We start from the raw sequence: 24,144 nt of genomic DNA, 5'->3' as shown, positions 1-24,144 counted from the left end.
CTGTTCATGAGAGAAAGCACATCTTCCCTGTGTAGATGGCTCAGCTTTTTGCTAACTTCTGCTTTCTGTGCTGTGAAAGGGGTAAGCCAAAGAGAGAAGCAATTAGTAATAAAATCCATCAAGCGTTTTCAAAAAAGGAGGAATTTTTTTTAGTTTCGAGTCAATGGTTTTTCTGGTTTCGGCATGCCATGGGCCTTCCCCAGGTGGATGTCCCACCAGGTGAGGTGTGAAGCAGACATTCCTCTGCCAACCTTGACTTAAAAGGTTAGTTCAGGTTATCGTATTAAATGCTACTTAGTCAGTTGCTGCTGTAACTCATTCTACATGTTAAATTCAGCTGGCTTGCATTCAGCTAAGGTATTTCCAGTGATGTTCTGCCAACTTTCTCCAAGGGCTTCCTCAAAAGTCTTTCTTCCTTGGCTGGTGATACATGAAAAAAGCCTCCTGTAAATATCTCCTTTTACTGTATAGATTTATATCTGCAAAGCATATACTGTCTGTTGTAAAGCTACCAGTCCCTCCACCCGCTTTCTTCTATCAAACGAGGCCTCCTTGACCCTCTGCTCCCTCCATCCCGCCACAAGCAGCTTCAGCCAACTTCATCTCCTTCACTGCTGGGATGTGTCACCATATCAGCTGCCCTGGCCCTGGGGGATGTCCCTGAATTTCTGGAGGCTGCTCAGATGCAGAAGGCCTCCTTCATTGCCTAGTCAGTAAAATAATAGATCTGCTCTGGGTCTTTGAGAGACACCTGGTCTTATTTCTCACCTGCGGTGCCTATGGCAGTTGGGGCAGGGGGGATGTCCCAGCCACCCTCTGAAGGGAGAGTGGCATTCCCTACAGTCCCTTTGGACACTAGATGGAGGTGGTGGGAACATGGGCATACAGGTCTTTCTGTGAGACTTCCCAGTTAGTCCTGCAACATCTTATTCTCTCACTTGGATGTGAGCATGGGAGCCGTGCAAGCTGTGAAGGGTGCTGGTGGTCCCAGGGAAGGCAGCACATGAAGCCCAGCTCGGGACTGTGCCAACAGCCAGCACCACTCGCTCAGCTTCCTCTGATGTGGCAACCTGAAATTAAATAAGCAGCACACATGGAGGTTTGGGGGGTGGCATCATTTTCCCTCCTACTTACACTGATAAGCAACAGGTATTTCCGCTATGAGAAGTTTCATTTCCTTTCCTTTCAAATGCTGTGATACAGAAGCTCAGGTTTGCTTCCACAGGGTTGGAGGAGCCAGGAGGGGAGCACGGACCAGCTGATGCCCACATTAGCCAGACTCTCCCGTCTGGCAGAAGTGACTCATTGGTGGCATGACCCTGCCGCTCTGGGATGCCTGTTGAGTTCAGGGGGAGTTTGACTTCAGATCCTCTACTTCCCTGAAGATTTGCCATTAATCCTTGCCTTACCCCAGCCCTCTTCCGCCGTTCGCTAGCCGGTCTGGGCTGAAGCGGGCTGCCCCGGATGTCTTCCCCGGCGCCTGCGGGCTCCCTTGGCAGGGCGCGGGGAGCTGGTGTTGCAGAGCTGGAGCTGCTCCCTCCACCTGGGGCTAATTACACGCTGCTTCCTCTCCAGCTGCCAGGGGCCTGGATGGAGAGTGGGGAAATCGCATGTGAGGCGCTTGTAAAAACCACAGCCTGGCCCTCCGTGCTTCAGCCCTTTCTGCCATTAAAGAAGAGCTGGCTGAGCCTCCCTCCCGGCGGGATGTGCTTCCTGCCCTAGGAAATCCCCTGCCGCAAGGCAGCCGAGGACACCCGCCTTGGGGATTTTAAACTGGGACCAGTCAACGCTGGCTGGCTACAGTAGGAGAGCTACAGGTTTTGAGAAAGTCCTAATAAACCTTTTGATTATGCGTAAGAAAAATAAATAATCCTTCCCGCTCCTCAGCTATGTGGTTTGCCTAAACTTACTTCCCGGGAATGCATCAGAGTTTGATCTTTAAGAAATGATATCTAAAAAGTCCATGTGTTAAAACTTAACTGTTCCAGCGATAGGATCGTAATCTGCCTTTGATCCCGTAAATTGTTGAACCACAACTCTATCTGTTGCCCAAGGACTGCAGGAAATGTACACAGGCTTATGCAAATTTCTAGGAGAGGGAACGTTTTGCAGGGCTGGGAGGAGGGGGGGAAGATGGCTTTTGCTGTGAATCTCAGTTTCTGGATTGCAGCTGAATAGTTTGGCAGTCCTGACTCTCTCCTGTGTCACCCTGCTGCCAGTTCCCACGGCTTCTACCCCTCGCTGCTCACCGCCCAGTTGTGCAAGCCTGGAGCAACAAGATTTTTCAGAGCTCTTCTCATGTACGCCGGTGGCATTTACAAGCAGTCTGCAAACTTGGTCCTTTGGCTGCATTTTTTTTCCAAACAGCCACAGCAATTGCAATGTTCATGTTTTACCTCTAAATCCCCATGACTTTTGCCGGTTGCGGGATATTTGCATAGGAGTGGGTGCATCTGACAGTAAGAGACAAAAAAAATTATTTAGGAACCTTGAGGGGACCCAAGACTGCACTGGAGACCAACCAAGGCTGGACACAGCAACAAAACAGCGGGGGCACAGCCTGCAGCTTGGGAGCTGACAGACAGGACTTCAGTTTTGTGTAAAATGTGAATTTTCCTCTTTCCCAGACTTGTAAAAGACTTAAACCCGGACTTCAGTTTTGTGTAAAATGTGAATTTTCCTCTTTCCCAGACTTGTAAAAGACTTAAACCTTTGTAGAGAGGCAGGTTGGGTGTAGTGTGGGAGTACATCCATCACCACATTTGAAACAACTGTGTTTTACATCCTAACCCTAGCTCAGGGTAGCAGATCCTGCTAAAAAATAGAGATCCCTTGATCCTTTCTCCTTTTTTTTAGCAGGATCTGCTATTTTTTTTTTTTTTTTTTTTTTTGGTATGTAAGCCAAGTGACATGACACTGGACTTTGGTACTTCACCTGATTTATTTTAATGTGAATGTTGAAGAAAGCTGTCAAAAGGGCAGGATGAGCCTTCCATCGCCCAGCCGCCCTGGCAGGGCTCCCCTGGCAGCCGTGCTGTGGTGCTGTGTCATGCCAGGGGAGGCTGTGCTGCATGCAGAGCACGGCCCAGCATTTTTCATAGCCACGTGTGCCACACAGGTATGGGGCTGCAGACACCAGAATGTGGGACAGCGCTGCTTCAGCTGGGCATGACTTTGTTTTGCTGTTTCTGTTTGGTTTTTTCACATTGGTGATAATTCTTACCCAATGCGTGATCTCTGCTCTATGTACTTTACTACTCCTTGTGATAATCAAAATCCGGCCCTGAACTTTTTCACTACAAAGGAAACAAGAACTTTGCCCTGTCGGCTGTTCACAGGGTGTCTGGCAATGCCGCAGCCTTTTCTCACGTGCAAAAAACCCCAAAGTTTGTGGAAATCAAGGTTACGCTGATGGCAGAACGCTTATGGTTTTTCACTGGTGTGGGTGGAGATCAGGCACTTTGGCATGACATGAGATTTCTGGTGACAGCCTCCTCTTAAAAAAGAGAAGGCACCAACCAGTCAGTGGAAACAAACCTATAAACTCCAGGATCGCCAATAACGTGTTGTATATGGCTCAAAGTGCAACCTGTGATGGGCAAGTGCTGAAACATTAACCAGACCTTGGGATACCTTCTGTAGTTGCCGCTCGGTACCCACACCATCATTTCTGGGAGCAGGGAATGAGGGCTGCACTATTATTAGTCTGTGCAGAGAAAAGGTGCAGCAGTGTTTGCACAGTGTGGACAGAAGTGCTGGCGGCAGCCCTGAGGCATTGTGTGTACGGTGGTGGGGACAGCAATAAAAAGGTACAAGCTTCCCCGTGCGGGGAAGAGGGAGAGGCTGAGAGCTTAAATCTCAGTTTCTTGCTCTTGTTGAAGTGCTTTGGCAAGCAATGTGGTGGTGGTGGTGGTGGTGGTGGTGTGAGGCCACCCTTCCCCGTGCACTCCCATGTTTGCAGGTATAACCTGCCTGCAGGTGAAACCCCTAACCCTAAGCGTTCCCCTGCCCCTAGATGAGGTAAGGCTTGTGAGAAGAACAAATAACATTTACGAAACTGAGGCCTGCAATGGCAGGGAAAAAGGGGAATGCTACAGAAGCTTCTGGGCCCAACACCTCAGATGGTTTGAATCGGGGTGGTGTTTTGGTGGTGGTGGTTTTTTTTAGCACTGGTGAGCTGTCCCGGAGATCAGGCGAGGAGATACGAGGAGCCAGAAAGTGTTTCTGAGCGCACGAGTGTTGTAATCACATTGCTGCTCCCTGAGCTCAGCTGACACAGGAGACCGGTAAACATCTCCCACTGCCCTGGGAGGTGACAGTGCATAAATCTTCAGAGCACCCTGAGGAATAACAAGTCTTTTGCAACTTTGCCTTTGAAGGAGTTGTGTGTTCATGATGGATGGTGGCGGCGCCCTGCCGTACTCCGAGGGGCAGTGCAGCCACCTTGCAGAGGTTTTATCCTTACCTGGAGGAAGTGTACAGCCAAGCTGTGCGCCAGTGCTGACATTCACAGCTGTAGAAAATGTCATTTCCTTTCCAAACACTGACAGCCTCAGCAAGGGGTGGCTTGCAGCCACCTTGCACACTTGGCATCAGGCCACATGCTGTTCCCATAGTGTCACGCTATATAAGTGTGTAATGGTAGCTTATCTGATTCCCAGTGTGTGTTTCTCCACAGGCACTACTGCATATCCATGTCTTATCAGTGGGACAGCTTTGGGAGCAGCCTCTTTCATTAAGGCTTAGAATGAGTTTACCTTACCATGTGTCCCCATTCAGGAGCAACAAAGCGATGCCTTCCCCTGCTTGTGCTGAATCATTGTTACCTGGCAAGGGTTCGGGAACCGTGAGATCATATTTTATTGTAGTATATTACAGCTGCAGAACAAGTATTGAATTTTGGGTTTATATCAAAAGACTAATTCTTGGTCAGGATGATAAAGTCTTTAGGCCTAGGACCCTGCCTTCACAGCCCTTTGTAAAGTAATTGTTCTCCTAGAAGTGGCAAAAGAAAAGACATGCTCATTTATGATGCTTTAAATCATACAATTCATTTCCAAAGACAAATAACAAAATTGTAGCAGAGAGCTCTGGTGCAGAGCTCCTTCTTGGACTGTAAACACTGCAAGACAGAAGCCATCAATATTTGCACAGTGCTCAGCCCAGCACAGCGCAGATTCTCTAGATGTGGCTCTGGAGGCACACTAATAGGAATATTAAATCATACTGAATACCTTCTTACAACATTTACAATTTAACAATAACTGTGCATGAGCGTGACCCATACTGTAGATTGTGACTGTGCAGCACCGGAACCAGAAAACCCATGATGAGGCCAAGCATTGTAATACGGCCCTCGGCTCATCCCCCTGCTTATCATGTGTGTGCTGTGGTGGCTGGGACCCTTTTGGTGCTGCCAATATTCATCAGAAGCAACTTCTTAGAAGGAGCGATGCAAGAGTAAGTGTGTTACTGTGTGAGCTGTCACCAGATGTGCCAAGGACTGTGGATTGAAAAGGCAGGGGGGAAAAAAAAGCATTTAAAATACCATTGCCGTGTTGCCCTCTGGGCTTACACAAATGTGACACAGAGAAGAATTAGACTTTTGCAGTTTCATGTTTCCATGACCTTTTGAGAGAGGAAGAAAAAAACAGATCCAACTTCTGCTCCCAGTTACAACGCAGAAAGTCCAAAGCAAATATAATACACTGGCTCCTGAGGTGCGAGAGCAGAGTTTCATGTTGTCTACAGAAAAATCAGAGAGAGAGAGACGAGGTGTAAAGATATTTGAACAAAAACTGGATGAGTTGAATGCTAAACCTCTGTCCCAGGTGAGTGTACTTACTGGTGTTTAAGGAGATTCATCCACCCTGCTTTGGTGAGATTCCTGACTTGGCATCAGCGCAAGGTAAAGCAGAAAACACATGGCTCCTATAGCACAATATCCTTTTACTGTATGAGTGAGTGACATGCTGTGAGGGGAAGTTCCTGGCAGCGGTGGCTATGGCTAACGCACGTGGCAGGGACACTGCGACAGCACCCACTTGGGAAAGCCTTGGACCATTAGTGTTAAACTCACACGTGCTACTTGACATGAAAACATTTCCAGTTAAAAGTCATTTCAGAATATTGTTACATTGGCTCATGCAACTGTTGACAAACAGAATCTGCTTGGATTACACTTTAATGACCTCTGTGTGCTTCAACAGGTTTTCTTTGTTTTGGCTTGGTTTCCTGATTCTATTCCCCGCCTTCTACTAAGAAATATTTTAGCTCAGAAAGTACAAATGCAGAGGGTGGGCTGCTTCCTACCTGAAATCTCAGCATTGCCTGGGAGAAGCTGATCAACACAAATCATTGCAATGAAGGCGGTACTGCACACAAGTAGCTTTCTTCCCCTTTTGTATACAAGCACAAGGCTATTAAGCAAAGGACGAGAAACACATGGAGTACACTGCAGTTTGCTAATGTATGGCTGGGTTCCCAGGTCCATGCACATTCTTTCAGACAGGCTGCAGTTGTCATGATGCTATTGCCAGGAAAGACGTAAACAAAAGGAAACCTCTTGTCAGTTGAAGCTTTAGTAATAAAAAAGAGTACTTCATAGAGTCTTTCAGATTGATACACGCTATCTATTTATCAAATATTTCATTTGTTATATGTAGTCATACAGCCTCATTGACGTAAGTCACTGTTTTTTACATTTTTTTAAAGCACAACAGCATTTACTATGTGGTGAGTCAGGCAGTGAGCAAGGTCATATGATCCTCTTGCATAGGATCATGACTTAAAATTCAGGGGGTTTAGGCATATCTCTTCTGGGTTCACTTGGAGATTGACAAATGGATGTGTTTCCATTGAAGTTACTAAAGGTTCATTTTTATGCCTCTACTAAATTTCACAGCTGGCAATATGCCTGGGGTGAAGTCTCCTTTTCTCTCCCAACACTACACAGTAACACTAAAAGCCCAACACTGGTGTTTATGCTGGATTAAAACAGTTGCTAGTGAGATGAAAACAAGGACTCACCCTTTCACAAACTCTTCTTTCCCAGCATGATATCTTACTTCATTGGAAGTAACAGCCATGAACTGACTTGGATTACTTTTGGGTTACGTTATTTGTGTTAAATCCATACCACGTTCCCGTAGCATTGGCATCATTTCAGTAGCGGTGACAAAGCCCTGCCTCGTGCACACCCTGGTGTTGCCCAGGGACTTGCATCTCCCCTGCCCTCAGCTGGGGCTCCAGGGGCTCTAGTGCTGCCCTGGCACATCTGAGGCTTGCAAATAGCACAGCAGAAATTATGCTTATGGTGGCAATGATGCACTGAGAAGGGATGTCAGATATTTAGAAACTATTTAATGAAATGTCGCTCCAAGATGGGAAGGAATTTCCCCCTTCAGTTGTTGCTAGAGATTGCGACTGCAAACGCTTTGGTCATGGGTGAACTTGCTAGTATCCAGGCAATTCTGCCAAGACCCTCTCCTTCTTCCTGCTTTCCTCCTTACCCAGGGCCACTCATGATGCTCCCTGTTTTGGCTCACAGTGCTCATTTCATCCCAGTACCACAGCACGGTAAAATGCCATTGCAGTTTTGATGCATCATCTGTGAACTGCCTGACCAACACCAATTTTTTCCCTTTTGTTGTCAATTACTGGGTGGAGCGAGGAGGAATGACACACACTTAGTACATCAGTTATCTCCATCTTCCCCACCTTAGGCCTTGCCTAGTCATGATTTGCCAGAACTACCTACAAATTGAAGAAGTTTCAGCGTTGTTCTTTTTTTCAGGCTGTAGGAAAGTTTTCTTCCCAAGACTGGCAAAATGACTGGAGCACAGTAAGTTATTATTACCACTTATTAAAAAAAAAAAAAAAAAGAAAATAAAAAAGAACATTCTATAACATGACAAATAACATAGCCCAACTCGTGCAATGCATTAATGTCTCAGTGCTACATACTTTGTGGAGCGCACACAGCAAAAGCAGGCATGGTCACCGTTCTGGTTCAAGGACTGCAGCAATCCAGTGCTGAACACACACTCATGAAGTGATTCCAGGTTGCAATTCTGAGCACCGATAGCCAGTACAACAAGAAAAAAAAAGCCATACTATTGTAAGGACATGACTTTTTAACTCTAGTTAAAAGCCAGGGATAAGCGATAGGCTGGACATTCCCACTGGGTAATAAGGTTAGTTAGATTGGAAGGGGTTACCTTTTGCTATTCAACCTCTTGGCTCCCTAGTCACCATCTCCAAACTAAGATGTTTGCCTCAGCACACGGCTGTTTACACAAGTGCCTTATCTTACCTTTGTGAGGCATTTGATACCCATAAAACATCCGTCACACTCTGTCCCACTGCTTTAACTCCAGGCAAGGCCCATCCCTTTCCCCAAACCTTTGAGAGCTTTGAAACGTGGCAGAGCGTTGTTGGTGTGGCTTGGGGTCTGGGCAGCAGTTGCCTTCTCCAGGGGCTCTGCAATTCTTCAGTATTTCTCCTCTTTGAATAGAGCTGGCAAAATCCATAATTGCTTCCATTCTGCTTGGCTAAAAACAAGGAAAAGCCCGGCACCCCGCCACAGAGATTTTTCAGCACAGAGTGGATATGATGAAGGCCTCTGCACCAGGAGTTGCCTATAATAAGTGGTGGCAATGTCACAGCTTGCTTTTTAATATATCTCTTTTTTTTCTCCTTTCATGTGTTGTTTTTTCCCCCTGGGTGGAGCACAAGCAGGGAGGTGATGACTTACCTGCCACAGCCCTGTAGATTGCAATCTGTAACTGGCAGAGTGTTAACACAATGCCCCAGCAGAGCTTTTCTGTCTCTAATTTCTGTGATTATGTTGTTACCGGATCAGTGAAGAGAACCATGAAAAACACAATTACCAGGAAGCCCTGTTCCTTTCTTCGTCCCTTTGTCTCGCTGCGGATCGGGCGTGTGACTCACAGAGCAACAGAGGACCTGCTTCATTCACCCACACTACTGAAAAGGATGCTGCCCGCCGATGGGACCCAAGCGTGGGAAAGCCTGACCGCTGGCTGAAAAGGCCAGTCACGCCATGTTTTGCACCTGGCATCCAAATGCATCCTGATGAGTCAAGTGATAGCAGCTACCTTCTCCTGTCACAGCAGCGGCTGAGCAGCAGCACAGAAGAGGGACCATAAAAATCTCCCCCACATGTACAAAAGCACAGGGAAGGGAAGATGGTGGTGAATGAGCTTGCCACGGCAGGACAGCAATTTTTTCTAGGTCACTGGCATCAGACTAAAGGGAAAGGGGTTGAGTATGTTTCAACTGTGGGTGCTGGTCCCAGGTTTGCTCAGTGCAAGTCCACCTGTGCATCACAGGCCGGTGGGGCTGACCCAACCCCGTTATGTGACACATAGTGGGAAAGGAGAACTTCACTTAGGTATTGCACTCCAAATCATGTATAAACCTAAGACTCCAACCACAAATGCCAATAGCAGCAGAGCTGCCGATATTTTTATTATTAATTGCTATCAAAAATGTCAGCTCAAAGTCAACACCAACTTTCAACAGATCTCATATAGGTAAGCATGCTCCAAACTGATGGTTGAAATGTATTATTTATCTATTGCGTGCTGCAAAAATAAATGTCTAGCAGGAGAGAACAGACTACGGCAAACAGACAACAAGCTGTGCTTGTGGGGAAGGCTCATGATGTGATCTGGAAGGGAACATTGAGTATAAATAAAGTTTACCTTAAGCACGCGTGAACGACAGGGCTATGAACCATGGTTTGAACTTCAGTCTTCTGCCCCAGAAAAGCTTGAAATATATCTGCTATTTTATGCCCTCTGATCTATTCTCATTACAAAAAGATACCAGCCACCTCAGAAAGGTTTTTAAATAACAAACCTTTTTTTTTTTTTCCTTCCCATCCCTAGTGCATCAGTTTATCAGTGACCAACGAAAACATAAATTCCAGCAGATGAAGAGAAATCCCTTCATCTCAGTGGTGATAAACCTTTAAGCGGAAGTTTCCCTGCCTATAGATCCCTGGCACAAATCATTCTAATCTTCCTGTGCTGAGGGTCTCAGCATGGGCAGACGGTACGTGGTGCAGCCTGGGCATGCTATTAATATAACTCTTAGGCTCTACAGACTGAATCAGAACCTGTTTAAATGCTGATTTAGCCATGAACAACATAATCTGGGACATACTTCTGTGGGATTTGGTGACTATTTATTTTAGGTACTGGGAGAAACCCCATCTGGAAGCAGGATTCCAGTGGGGAAAGCCAGCTATCTCTGCCAGGGATCTCTTTTGTCCCCCATGTTTCAGCCATTGCTGAAGATAAGCGCAAGATGAAGGGAACCAGCAAGGGGAAAAAGTCTGGGGGTTTCTTGCTGCTTCTTTTGAAGTCACCAGCATAACTCCTGACATCTTCAGCGGGGTTTGGCTGAGCTCCATGCAGAAGTGCCTTTGAAGATTCTGCTAAGGCTCAAGGCCTTGATCACAGCAACCTTGACCCTGTGAGTAAGTGTGCAGATGAGCACTTCCAGGGTGCTCAGTGGCATGCTTCGTATGAGACTGCAGGATTGGTTTTAAGCAATGAGTGCTTAAGAGAAACATTCTGCTTGTCATGCTTTTATCCTTGACCACATCAAATGACGCCTTGGCAGTTCAGGGAGAATGAATTAACATTGAAAACCCACAGCTCTTACAAGCAGTGCATTAATTATTTTATTAATTTGCTCTTTTTACATTATGGGAAACATTCATCTATTTACATTTTCCTGTCCACACACAAACCAGATAGATAATCCTATGGAAACTCAAATTGTTAAGCCATAAAAACACTCTCCTCTGTCTAAAAGCCTTCAAATTTGTGTCTTTTGTTTCAAATCATAAACATTTTTAAAATCACATTTGGGAATGCAGGTAGGCCAGTGATTTACATTCCAGTTACTTAAAATATGCATTTGACCATTTTCCTTAAGAAAAAACCCCAAACCAAAAAACCAATAAATTCACAAAGATACAGTTTAAATCAAAGTGATAGTGCACATCAAAGCATTAAGGGAACACCAATAAATAAACTGAAATATATTACAAATAAATTATTTCTATTTACCTTTTCAAATATTAAAAAGCTTTAATCCATTTCTTCATCTTTCTTTACAAAAAGATATGAGAATTTTATGGAAACATCTGCAAAAAATATAATAAATACTTCTTTTTTTTTTTTTTAACTTTTGAAGCAGGAGACAAAACCAACATTTTCTAAAATTTCCCCAAGGAAAAAAAAAAGCAATAGTTAAGTCCCAAAGTGAAACAGAAGATAGGCATGTTTAATATACACTGGGCAGGTTAGACTAAACCCAAATAGTTACAAATTATACTAAAACAGATGATAGAGCAAATATTCTAGCATTAGTGTGGGTAAATGAGTCAAGTGGTTAACTAGTGGCATTGTAGGGGCAGAATTATCCTATTTTATATTTTCTGGTCTTGGCTGTATTTTCAATATTTTGCTAAAAAACTAAGCAAACACTCTAATACCCTCTCCAGCACCAAATGAACTAACAGGCATTCAGCTAAGAATAAATTCATTTAAAATAGATAGGAAAAATATTCTATTATATACAAATACAGTAATTTGTAGTGTACAAGACTAGATAGTCTTCGCTTTGCTGCTTTTTTAGGGGGGACCTTGCTGGATATAAATTTCTGTAGCCACTTGTCAACCAAAGTCTTAACTCATCTTTCGTATAACGTTCACAAAACGAAGTCTGCGACACAGTTGTGGACTCTCACCTGGATACTGCTTTGAATACTTCAGTACAAATGAGTTCCAAATAATTAATACTTCCTATGACTATATATGCTCAAAAGTGGCAGTTGGCACTATTACATACTGCAAACACGGTGATGTTTCGTTGCTGCTAAAAGTTAAACGCAGTGTTTCAAAACTAGCAAATACACTGGTATTCAAATGCTTAGAGAGTCAAACCTTTCGAAGCTCCTGTAACACAAAGCACTCTAGGGTTACACTGGATTTCTGCTTACGCTAGTTAAAAGTCTTTTATATATTAAATTATTAGCCCTTATCTTGTAAACCACAGCAGTAAATATTTGTGCCCTGTTTATAAAGACATAGCTCAGATATCAATGGCTTTGAGAGGTAGCAAATTCTCTAGTGGTTTTAGTATGCTTTCATGAAAATGCTTGGTGCCAGAACCTATTACCTCTCCTATTTTCTTGAATAAAATTAAATTAGCACCTGGCTATGATGTCGTAGGAAAAGAAGCTGTCTGGCATGATCTCGATGAATAGTTTTAGCAAGAGCTTAACTTTTTGATGACAATTTTAAATGCTTTTCAAGTGCAAGGTGCAGAATTATGCCACCCGCGCAGCGGGTTTTTTCACGGGTTGGACGGTCCGTACAGGTTTAACAGCTACGGGCCCAGCCAGCCAAGCACTGGCGTGTGGCAGTGGCTGCACCCTGTGCCCCTCCATGGGGGGGCTCTCCCTGTGCCTGTTCCCATCGGGAGCAGAAAGCAGCCTGCCTTCCTCTCCCGTGTACCCCTGCCCTGGCAGCCGGGGCAAGGGGCGCGCAGGGACCAGCGGCAGGGTCGGAAAGCATCGCTGCGGGGCTGCGCACGCTCCGGGGGCCACACAGCGCTCCTCTGCCCCAGACCAGCCCCATCATCCAAACCAGTTCATGCCAATTCTGCTGTCAGCACCACGTGCCAGCTAGGCACACGTGTGCGCGCACACACACACACGCTCACACTCACACGCACGCACACAGCTTGCTCTCAGCAACATGCCTGACACAGCTTTCCTAATGTTGGCACAAGAGACTGCGGTAGCGGCGTGGTCAGCATCATTCCTCCTCAGAGGAGCTGGAGGAGAAGCTCCTGCCTCAGCCAGGGGTGGCTGGGGGGGACAGACAGGCAGGAGCTGACCTCTCAGGCTCCTCTCCAGCCCTATTGTCTGCCGTTTCCCCCCACTATTATTGAGCTACTTGGGATGCATATTTCTCGTGATTGCAAAACAATGGCAGAAGCTGGGGTAGGAAGGCTTGTTGTGAAAAAAATTAAGTTCATATTGATCCCATAACTTGTGAAAAATACGTTATTGTTCTTGTTCAAATGGGTATTTTATACTATTAAGAGGAGGCTGCATTAGAAACTTACTCCTAGATATGGACTGTTGGGTGATAAGCAGTCTAAACTGTAGCATACAACCGGCTGTGGATAGAGCAAAGCAAGCCTGGCCTGGAAAAGCATCAGAGGCTCCATGTACAGAAATTCGCCTACAGGTGTCCGTGTGTGGCTGCGTGGACGTGTGAGATCGGATGGTCCCACCGAGATTAAGACATCAACAAAACCAAGCTTTTTTTCTTTTTTCTTTTTTTTTTTTTAACCAATATAATCCATACAATACAATACAAGAGGAAATGACAATACAGTACAATTTTAAAAATTCTTAATACTTGGACAAGAAAATCCTTCTTTTATTTTATCTCTTCAACTGTCATTGCTTCTTATCTCCTTCCTTTTCACTCTTTTATTGCCTTTCAAAATAGATTATTTCCCTGGAAGATCGAATTTACAATCTTCTGCTGATTGAAATGTTTAAGTAGTGATTGATGAAATAAAAATGAGGCAGTTTGTGCAGCTGTGAGTGTGCAGGTATCTTTCCACAGGATCTTTTCTATCCCTTGCCATCTCACCTGTGGGATATACTTCCACTTTTTCACCTCCCAGAGCTGTGTTTTTTTCTTACCCCCTCCCCACTCCCGCCCCAGCCCCCTCCCCTTGTGTGACTCCTTAAATTCAGGTGAGAAGGTGTGATTCAGAGGTTTAGAATAAAGTGCGCCATCTGCTTTAAAAAAAACAGTAATAAAAAGAAGGGAATCCGAGTCATAGCTCCTTTCATCTTTTGTGAGGAAGACGGCAGAGTCCGAAAGGATCACCCTGCATGACTGAAATTTCCAAAGTCCCCTACAGTTTGATATTGCTGTACACCGGGTAACAGACTAGCTTTAGGTCAACTAAAGATCATGAGTAAGTTAAACGGAGCATCTACTGTACAGGTGCGTGGGTGTGTGGAAGTCTGAGCGCTGCATTTATTTGTTTCAAACAGAAAAAAAAAAAAAAGATTGTACTCGTTTACATGAGGCAAAGTGGCAGCATCAGTACATGTGACAAAGCATTGTGATGACATGGGCGAACTTTCAGAAAGCAAGGGTGATTAAAGGACATCTCTCGGAGGACCGACAACTACGCCACGGCAGTGGAGTTCACTGGGAGCATCGGGGTGGCTGCGTACAGAGAGAGGGGAGGGGGAGAGGAGGGGAGAGAGAGCGAGAGAAAGAGGAGGAGGAGGAGGTACAAATACTTCGTAGTGACCTTGAGCAGGAGCCTAGAGGGGCAGATTATACATGAGGCTTGTCTTGCCAGAGAGAGTCCTCCTGGTTGGATCCCTTCATAGCCTGGTCTGGGCTTCGGGGATGTATATCTCAATGCTTTCGGCGCTCTCGGTAGCTGAGTTCTGGCGGACCGATGCAGCGCGCTTGGCAGCCATCAGCCGTTTCCGGGCCTCTTGACGCTGCGAGCTTTCCAGAGAGCGTTCTCGTATGAGTGGCACCTGACCTTTCGATGGCTTCTTTGGCACTGGAGGAGGGACCCTTCTCTCCTGATCAAAGCAGAAGGTTAATGGCATTATACAGCTTCTCAGGGAAAGGCGGGAAAAACTAGGATACGTCAGTAGTTAGAACACACATTTTACCTAAGGTTTGTTAGCTCTTATCTGCCTTTCTGTCTTCAGTGAACTGGCTTTTGTGCTCAAGGGTTCATAACCATAGGGCAAGGGCAAAGGGGAGGGGAGGGCCGGCCGCAGTGCTACTTCTCCACAGGGATGGTGCGTGTGAAATGCCCGGCGCTGCCAGGGCCGAGGCCCCCACCGCTAACCGCTTAGTGCGGCTCCCTCAGGGCGGGGGGTATCCAGGCGTCTCCTCCCGGTGCCAGGGACTGGAAAGGAGAGCATCTCGGAGGCAGCCTCCCACCGCCAGCGCAGCTGCGTGCGGCTGGGGAGCGAACACTGCTCTCGGCAGAGGAACCCTGGAGAGCCCCAACTCCCAGGCCACCCTCTTCTATGCGTACATAACACTAGGCGCTCTTGCAACACGGAGATACCGTGGCTTTGGTGTTCCCAAATGCAGATGGGAACTAGCTGCCTGCAGCTGGTGCATCAGGATAAATAGTTTTTTAAAACACCACATATTTATGTATATATTCTGTAGTGGCTTAATGACTGTTCAAAAATCCCATGCTTTGGGTCCAACTGTGCAAGCTCATAAACTCTAGCCTGCTGCTAAATAGGCATGACAAGCTACAATCAGCTATAAATAGAAAAATCTGGTAGGAAAAACTTAAAAACCATTAAGAGAACATGCATTAATCATCATGGTGGCAGCTAGCTCCAGATATGCGATCAACAAGGAGGACTTTTATGTATATCCTGGTGCATGTACACATACACACAAAAAAACCCAACAAAAAAAAACAAAAAACCTCAGAGAGGGATGTCTCCCAAAAAAGAAAAGTGTATTCAGGTCTGAATTTCAGGCGGCCACAAAGACTTTGTCAAGTTAATTAGATTGTCTTTTAAGTTACATCCCTTTCCAACTGTGAACATGGTCTCCGAGCGGAGGGATTTTATCGCACTACAAAGGTCTCATTCTGCCTTTTCATTTTCTCTCATGCTGCTCACAACAGCTTCCATGGCTCAAAATATAAAAGTGCTTAGTTACACTTATTCATACTTTGCTTTTTCTCTCTGTCCAAGGATTAATCTATGCTGCTTAAAAAGGGCCCAGTGGCAAAGGCCAAAGGCAACTGCAAATATCAATTCCACAGAAAGGTTTTTCTTCTTTTTTTTTTTTAATCCTTTTTAAGAAAGGAGATGATCTGTTTCATCTAAAATCATAGACAAATGCTGTTGAAACAGGAACACAGTCAGTGTAATTCTTTAAAATCTTTACCTTCCTACTGTAGGTCCCTTTCTTCAGCACTACTTAACTTCCTTTAACCCATTATAGTCTTCTTTTTGTTGGAAACTCTTTGAAATACTTTTCAGAAGCAAAGAAAAGGCACATTTTTTTTAAGGAAAGCTCTTGTTTCTTACTGCTGCAATTGCAAACACTCGGCCTATCCGCTTTACTGTAAAAGCTAATAAAAGACCATATACCAGCGCTTCTGTGCATGCATGTTTGACGGTTTTAACTTCCTTTTCTGACAGATACTGAAAAAAAAAAAGAAGATAAGAAAATGACTTGCCTTCAGTACCTTGAGCTAGGAAAACACATTCCCATTCATTCCCCTATAAAACACACTAGGTGTGCACAAATGGTGTGAACATGGCACTCCTAAGTCAGGAATGAGTATTTAGTCTTGATCGGAGGAGGAGGGAGAGTGCTACCAGCACTGCCTTTGCAAACTTCCTGCTGCAAGATTAATGGGGTTTGATATTATTATGGTTATATGTCCAAAAGAAAACACCGCTGTGGTCACCGGCAGCCAGCTGACCATAACTTGGGGCAGCCCGGACTCCTGTCTGAGCCACTGTACCTGTAAGTCATGTTCCCCCTCCTTCTGGTGACGCTACCTGTTGGCTGTATTCATTGCTATCAGACCAGCCACAGCAGAAATTCAGCCATCAAATTACATACCTACAGGAGCGCAACATTAGACCGTTGATTCCTCTAGGAATGGGTCTGTCTTTTAAGGTTTTTCTGAAACATTTGTGTATTTTGGCTCACCCAAGTGCTGTATGTCTCGATGCGGATAGTGAGGAGAAAAATAAGGCAATGGTGCCAAATGAGAATGAAAAGTGAAATGTGGGTCACGCTTGGAGATGTGGTAGTTTTTCATGGTGACAGAAGAAGACTACATTTAAAAAAAAAAGACCAAAGCTCAAGATGATTTTTATGCTACCTTGGGTAAACAACACTACCAGCAAAGTAAACCTGTTTATGAAATCACCCATTAAAAAAAACCAAAACAAAACCAAAAAACAACAATCCAAACAAACGGACAAAAAAAAAAAAAAGAGTTCTTTCATGTTACATTTTGGAAGGCATATTTTTGATATTGCTCTGTTTGTAATCTGGTTACCAAAGTCAGTGATGGTTACAGTGCTTTCCTATTTTTTTCAGTAACACAACCTAGAACTCTTGCTATATGCAATAATATGAACCGTAAATGTGATTTATTTAATTTTAAGAATCAATATATAAGGCAGTTCCTTCCAACGATTGATCGTCTAATACGATTAAATGTAAAGTTTAACAAAGTACCACATTCCCATTATCCGATTCACAAAGACAGATTTGGTTTAAAAATATGCCTGAAACATTTTACAGATAATATCCCAGATGATTATTATGTAAACAGTGTTATTACAATGAAATTAATTCGATATGAGCTTCATTTCACATTTTTAACGTCAACGCTGTAACACAGAGGCCTATTTAATCTGTCCAGTATTTGTGCAGGGTTTTAAATGAAGCATACAAAATCTACAATGTTCTACCTTCTTGTCATGAGGATCCATCTGTTTCCAATTATTGGCCTTTAACTGATGAAGTTCATCAAATTTCATACTAATATTTTCTATGGACAACTGCAGCATATCCCAAAACCCTGCTAAATCCTGGGAGGTCGGCCGTGGATGTGCATTAGGATTCTGTGCAACAGAAGAAAAAAACCACATTGGCTTTAGTACCTCTTAATGTAAAGCATTTGTGCAAATGGTTACGAATCTTGCTAGCAAAGCAGTTTCAGAAGATCCAAGCCATCAGTGAGACACAGAAAGAGAAGCAAAGTGGAGCACTACTTACTGGCAGAGGGCTTTTGCAAGAAGTCTGGCTCGGTGTCGAGCCGCTGTGCCCCCGCAAGCCCCCTCTCATTGAAGGCAGCAGCTACCCGACATGGACCACAGGGAAAGGGCAGGTGCCAGGTCCCCTGTGACAGGATCTGCCTGGGGATGTTCCTGGGCACAAGTGGATATCCTAACCGCAAAGAAATTAATCGCCATCCTCCTCTTCACTTTCATGAGGAAGGATTCCCTGCCATATTCACATTTGTAAAAGACTGATACCTGTGCAAACGTATATTTGCTGCATCTGCAAATAGCGATATACCAATGTGTGAACACTTTTTCCACACTCTGAGAACCTAAGGTCTACAGAAACGCACCATTTCAAGTAAAATTGCCTATTATACACCTCAGGCCAATTTCTTCATATTTTATTTTTCAAGAATAACCTCTGTAGGGTGAAAAGCTCAGACAAGAACATGCAGAAGCACAGTAATCCCATTTTACACACCTGACACATTAGGATCTCCAGCACAGCATGGACCAGAGGCTGGTGACATGAGAGGTCCTGTTCTCTCTTGTGTCCCTTCAACACAACCCAGCTCTAAACATTTTCTGCATGCAGAGGACATATATGAAATGGTCCCTGCTCTGATGGCAAAATTCATATGAGGGAAAGCTTTCTACAGGTTATGTATCTATATGCTGGTTCCCTATCGAAACTTCAAATAAAATGAGGTGTTGCATATGCTCACTTCAAGCATGTTTTTCTGTAAATACTGAGCAATCCCTACACCAGTCTGAGACAGCAAGGTTTCATGGGTGCTGTGGCCTCGCAAGATTATATTGATATATTTTTATTAACAAATAAATAAATTATTATTAGAACCTTGGATGTTGTTTTACATGGCTCAAGTTTTACTCTGCTTTTAAGTTTTCTCCCTCACCAGAAGTAAAATACCCAAAGAGTCAGTTGCTTGCCTTAAGAAATTTCTGTTTGTGTTTTTCACAGCAACACTGACAAATGATTTTGATAGAAAGATTATACAACCAAAGGAGCAATTACTGAAAACAATGTATTTTTAGACTCATAAGGTGACCAGAGATTATACTTGGATTTCTAGTTTTTCAATGCTTGACACTAGCAGGTTGCCCAGTTGTAGACTTTTATTTACAAAGATGAGCAACCAGAATGCTTTTTGAATTTTTTTATTAAGAATTAGAAGGCTTTTTAGACAGACCCAATTTCTGTTGCATTTGTCCACTTAGGCAGATTTTAGTTTGGGGCTTGATTTCCAGAGTTGCATTAACTGAAGTGGAAGATGATACTCCAGTGAGTATCGCAGGGTTTGCCTTCCCTTCCCTATTCTATGCTGGCAGAGCATAATGCTCTATGCTTTCTGGACTTTTAGCAATTTATGCCCAAATTGGGAATTAAATGCATTGTATCTACTATGCATGGATGGACTGTTAATTAAAAAGTTTGAAGATTTTTATAAGTGCTGGCATTTCTGAAAATATTGCTTTAGATACATAGTATGAAATGTATTTTTATTTATCAACAGGAATATCATTCTGATTCTATTACTTCTAACAGCATAAAAATAGCAAATAATAATAATGAGTGGTAACATATACCAGGTACAAACAGTAATAATAATAACATACTGGCTCTTTTCCTCTTTGCCTGTTTAGCACTCTGGAAAATTATTTTTCTCTCTTTCACTATTGGGGTTGTGGAACATGAAACACCAACTTTCAGTGTCTGATTTCCTGGTATTTCTGTTTTGTTTAATACAGGCTGCATTGCCATTACATGGGAAAGTCCCTCTCATGAAACTTCTGGTCCACCCTGAAAGACCTTAAGGTCTTTTACCTAAATACCTCTGTGACCATGCAAACTGAACTCAGAGGTCAAGGGACAGATCCTTGCTCCTCTGAAATCAATAACAGAGCTTCAGTGATATTTTACTGAAGGCTTTTTTGTCCGTCATTATTTTAAGGCTCTCAACCTACAGTGAAACTCATGCTAACTCTGCCAAGTTTCACAGAGTTACTCTCAAATTCATACCAAGGCCTTTACTGAAAAAACCTGCCATGCTAGTCAGAAAAATCTGTCTAGTTTAGGTATGATTATTCATGGGGTTAGAAAAAAGCACAGAACAGTGTCTAGCAGAAAAGTTACATACCAGGTTTTCTTCGCAAAGTTCTCTGAACTGGTAAAATTTCTGGGCCATGAGAAGCTGGGCACTGCCCACTGCAGTTCGAATTTTCCCTAGAACTGAGAGAAAAAGAAACGTAAGTCACAATACTTTCTTTGCTGCAGTCAACTAAAAGCCTATAAAAAGTGAGGAGAAACTGCACAGTAGCCAGCTCTGGCTTTCAAAAAGCATGTTATCTCTCAGGCACGGATTAGAGAAAAGCTGATAAATCTAAGGCTAGATCTGCACTAGGCAAAAATACTAATCTGCTGCTGCATCTTACTCATTCCCCTAGTGAGACCAGTTGTAACTAGAGAAGAGCACTTCCACAGTGGTATAAACATGTCTAATCAAAAGCTTTTGCAACCTGTAGAGAAAGCTCACCAGAATTTACACTTCTCATCATCACTGTGACCCAGGCTCAGGCTTTGAATACAAACCTAGTTCCCTGTGCAAGGACACGAAGCTTTCAAACCCCGGGATGCTGTCTATACTGTTAGGAAAACATGGCATCTACCAGCATTTCTGACACCTCGCTTAGCAACTCGGCACCTTGTTTCCAGATTTAGCTGAGTGTTGCTCGATATGAGCCCAGAAAGAGAACAGTGATTTTCATGCATGGCAGTGAATCTCAATCGGACCCTCTTGAGTATTTTCCACAAGCACAATCTGAAGTGGCTTCTGCCTTTGAATCGGGATGCCCAGGCATGCTTCAGGGAGCAATCACACCCTGTCCTCTCCTCCTTGCTGGTGACCTGGAGGGAGGTGTCAGAGCATCCTAGCCCAGCTCCTGCGATGTCTGGGGCCTCCTTTGTACAGACAGCTGGGTACTTTCAGTCTCTTTGGACTGACTGAGTGCTGTGAAGGACTGCAGTGAACCAGAAGACAGCGCATAGTATATGCCTCTGAATAAAACAGGAGCTCATACTGTTTTGGTTGCATTCAACCTCACTGAAATGGTGGGGTTTTACTGCTGCAAGGGGTAGTTGGGAATACGCTACCGAAACCTGAGGCATACAGTGGTGCATCCAGAGACCAGCATTTCCCTGGGGGGTTGCAGAATTCTGGTCCAGGGCAGTGTGTGTGTGTATGTGAAAAAAAAAAAAGCAAGCATGCAGAAACAGAACGGGAAGACAGACATGGCCTCAAGTGGCAGTAGGACAGTGAATCCAGGAAAGAGAGGGCGATTTGGGGGACTGCCGATTGAAAGAAAATTGATGCTGTCAGCAAGAAAGCAGCTACCTGTTTGTTTGAAACTTTCAATGATCAGGAAAATAAACCAACAACTATGCTATAGGCACTGTCTTTAAATAAACAGGTTGGCATCATGGATGTATCTGGCTCCCTCATTAATTTTCCCTCTCAGCTGAAGCAATTTATTATTCCCCAATTCTCTGGTTAAATATTGATTTAAAAACTAATTTAAATTAATTTGAAAAAAATACCACTTCAATTAATGAAAAACGTGAATGGCAGCCACAGTGTCACAATTCTCACTATCATTTCTACTTATAGATACTTGCATTGTCCCAGCCCTCACATGACAAATCTACAGTCTGGATACATGAGGCAGGTTAGGGAGGAACAGGAAAAACAGAGACCAAGTGGCCTGCTGAAAATAAGTGAATTTTTGGTGGAGCACAGAAGAGTTACAAGCCTTAGCTCCCATCCTCTGTCCCATCCCTTGGGCATGGTTACTTTTCATATAAAACCTAACACAACGTCAGCAGAGCACCACTGGGAAAATACTGTTAAGTGTTCTGACTTACCACAATGAAAAGTAAATAAATAATCAAAACTTTGCTATAACCCCTTCTGACAACATTTTTAGTGTCTCACAGTCCTGTGACTGGCTGAAGTACATGTTGGCAGCTTGTGACCAGAACGTCACCATAGCGTGTTTGGTAGGAGAAAGGCCTCTCCATGGGGCTCATTTGTATAGCCACATGCTAAGCAAACTGGCACAAACACTCATGATGAACTAAAACCAGAGACACAGTTGTACAAAATTTGTGTTCTGCTCCATCAAGGCAAATGGCTTTTCCTTCAGCAGCCTTAAAGCTTGGTACTTAAGGGTGCTTGAAGGAAAAGTGGGATGTGGAGTTCATTTATACTTTAAACATACAAAGAAAAGGGAAAAAAAAAAAAAGGGGGTGTGTGTGAAGAGAGAGTCTTTTCACATTTTTTTCAGAAACTATAGGAGAGAGATCTGTGAACACACACAGAGCCCAGACTTTCATTTTGTTCCCAGAACTCAGCTCAGCACTGCCAGGAAATAGCCGTGAGCTGGAAGATTCACTAAGCAGAATATTTTCAGCATATTGCGCAGGGAGTTTTGCACACAACTCTCATTATTGTTAGCAAGGCTTGCGTGTCTAATTCTATGCGCACAGTGCTGAAAATGGACCCCTTGGTGTGTCTAGTCATTTATGCAACCCAATATGCAAACCACTCAACTGAAAGGACTCTTCAATAGTAGGAGGAGCTACTCCGGGAGCTTTCATGTGGTTCCCATTGTTATGAAAACTCTTCCCACTGAGTATATTTGGGAACAGCTGCCTCATCTGGAGCTCGGCCACTCTGACGCTTCCCAAGACTTGAGAAGGGGAGAAAAAACGGTCTCTCGAAAAAAAAAAAAAAAAAAAAAAAAAAGACGAGGCAGGCTCTTCCTGGAAACCTGCACCCGAGTTGGAAATCACATCCAGAGCCCGAAGAAATGTAAATACACCTTGCTGGTGATGGATGGGAATGTGCCTCTTCCTTTGAGGGAAGAAAAGCTTAATATTCAGAGATCTCAGCAGAGGGAAAAGGAAGTCCTTGTCCTTGGCTGCCTAGCGACTGGCTATTTGCCTAAAAACCATCATCCCAGCTGACTGTGGGATGCATGCTGATGCTGTTCTCTATTGTTGCCACTTCTGCTGTAGCCGCGGCTGTATCTAGTCAAGTGTCACTGATTCCTTGCCCCTCAAAAGCAAGCTGTCTGTTAATGTGCAACCCATCAACAAGCAACTCTGTCACGGAAGTTAGGAAAAAAAAAACCAAAACCAAAACACAAAGACAAAGCATTGGAAAGACTGAATCTCTCCAGAAGGCACAAAACCTTATCAATAGCCCAAGTTTTGTTTCCAAATGCACGTTGCTTTTGGTGTTTCAAGGTGGAGTGCTTGTTTCACTTACTCAGTCAAAACCCCTGATGCAACAGAGAAAGGCCAAGGTGTAGTAAAAAACCAAAAAGTAAAGACAGACCAATACTTTCTTAGGAGAAAAGCCTACGAGGTTTGAAGCCAAATACCAAGAAAATAACTGGAATTGTAAAGATAATACTCAAAACACATCAGAAAAGAATCAGCGAAATCTTTACAGCAAGGGAGATGGGGTCCAGAAAAAAACCATAAACATTCAAATGGAGCTAATAGGATACAAACAAAACGTATAAAACCAAGCAACAACAAAAAATACCAACCCATCAAGATGCAATCACAGCTGATTTAAACACCTATATAATGTTATTCATGTCTGCTTTCTGTTCCATACAAGGCTAGGCAGCACTCAGCACTGTTGGATCCAAATGCCTTCCAGTAATGCATTAAGCAACATTATTAACATCCATCATATGCTTTGCTGTCACCCCTTCCCCAGGGGAAGAAGTGTGTGTACTGCCGTGTTTTGCTTTTAGAGTTTGAACTCTTTTTTATCCCCCCTCCTTGCTTTGACCTCTCTTCCTTGTAAATCCAGTTCTCTCCTGTGATGCTTTTTAAGAAATAGACAGTTATGTCTATTCTGACAAACTGCTTCTGTATAGCTATTTTGATATAATTTGACTATTATGGAGTGCCTCCTCATTATTACTATTCTTGATTAGGGGTCTCAATGTTATTCTAGGATTGACGCATGCCAGTGAATTTCCTTGTCTCTAACACCCTTAACCTGTTCTCTTTTAAAATGGTCTTAAATACTTAGACTATGTGCTGTTCAAGCAGTAAATTCTTGATTCTCTTGGTTCTAAGAACTGCATAGGACCTACTTTGGGATTGCAGAGCTCTATGTCGTGTCCCGCTGTCCGTGTCCCGTCCCGTCCCTTCC

The 24,144-nt window shown here is 43.8% G+C and overlaps 1 protein-coding gene across 1 annotated transcript in view; it reads right to left on the bottom strand.

Annotated features, from left to right (window-relative positions):
- Positions 1-10,696: 10,696 nt before the first annotated feature.
- DLGAP1 (DLG associated protein 1) overlaps positions 10,697-24,144 on the bottom strand; it is a 403,111-nt gene continuing 389,663 nt past the window's right edge. The window contains exons 13-15 of the mRNA XM_026842706.1: positions 20,050-20,141; positions 17,576-17,728; positions 10,697-14,677 (exon numbers count right to left, since the gene is read on the bottom strand). Coding sequence (XP_026698507.1) covers positions 14,468-14,677; positions 17,576-17,728; positions 20,050-20,141 — 455 coding nt within the window. The 3' untranslated portion in view covers positions 10,697-14,467. The remainder of the gene's footprint in view (positions 14,678-17,575; positions 17,729-20,049; positions 20,142-24,144) is intronic.

Source organism: Athene cunicularia (genome assembly GCF_003259725.1).
Source record: "Athene cunicularia isolate RWA chromosome 2 unlocalized genomic scaffold, athCun1 chr2_part1, whole genome shotgun sequence".
In the NCBI taxonomy this organism is placed as follows: domain Eukaryota; kingdom Metazoa; phylum Chordata; class Aves; order Strigiformes; family Strigidae; genus Athene; species Athene cunicularia.
The sequence above is the reverse complement of the archived record's forward strand: the minus strand, read 5'-3'. Positions and strand labels throughout refer to the sequence as shown.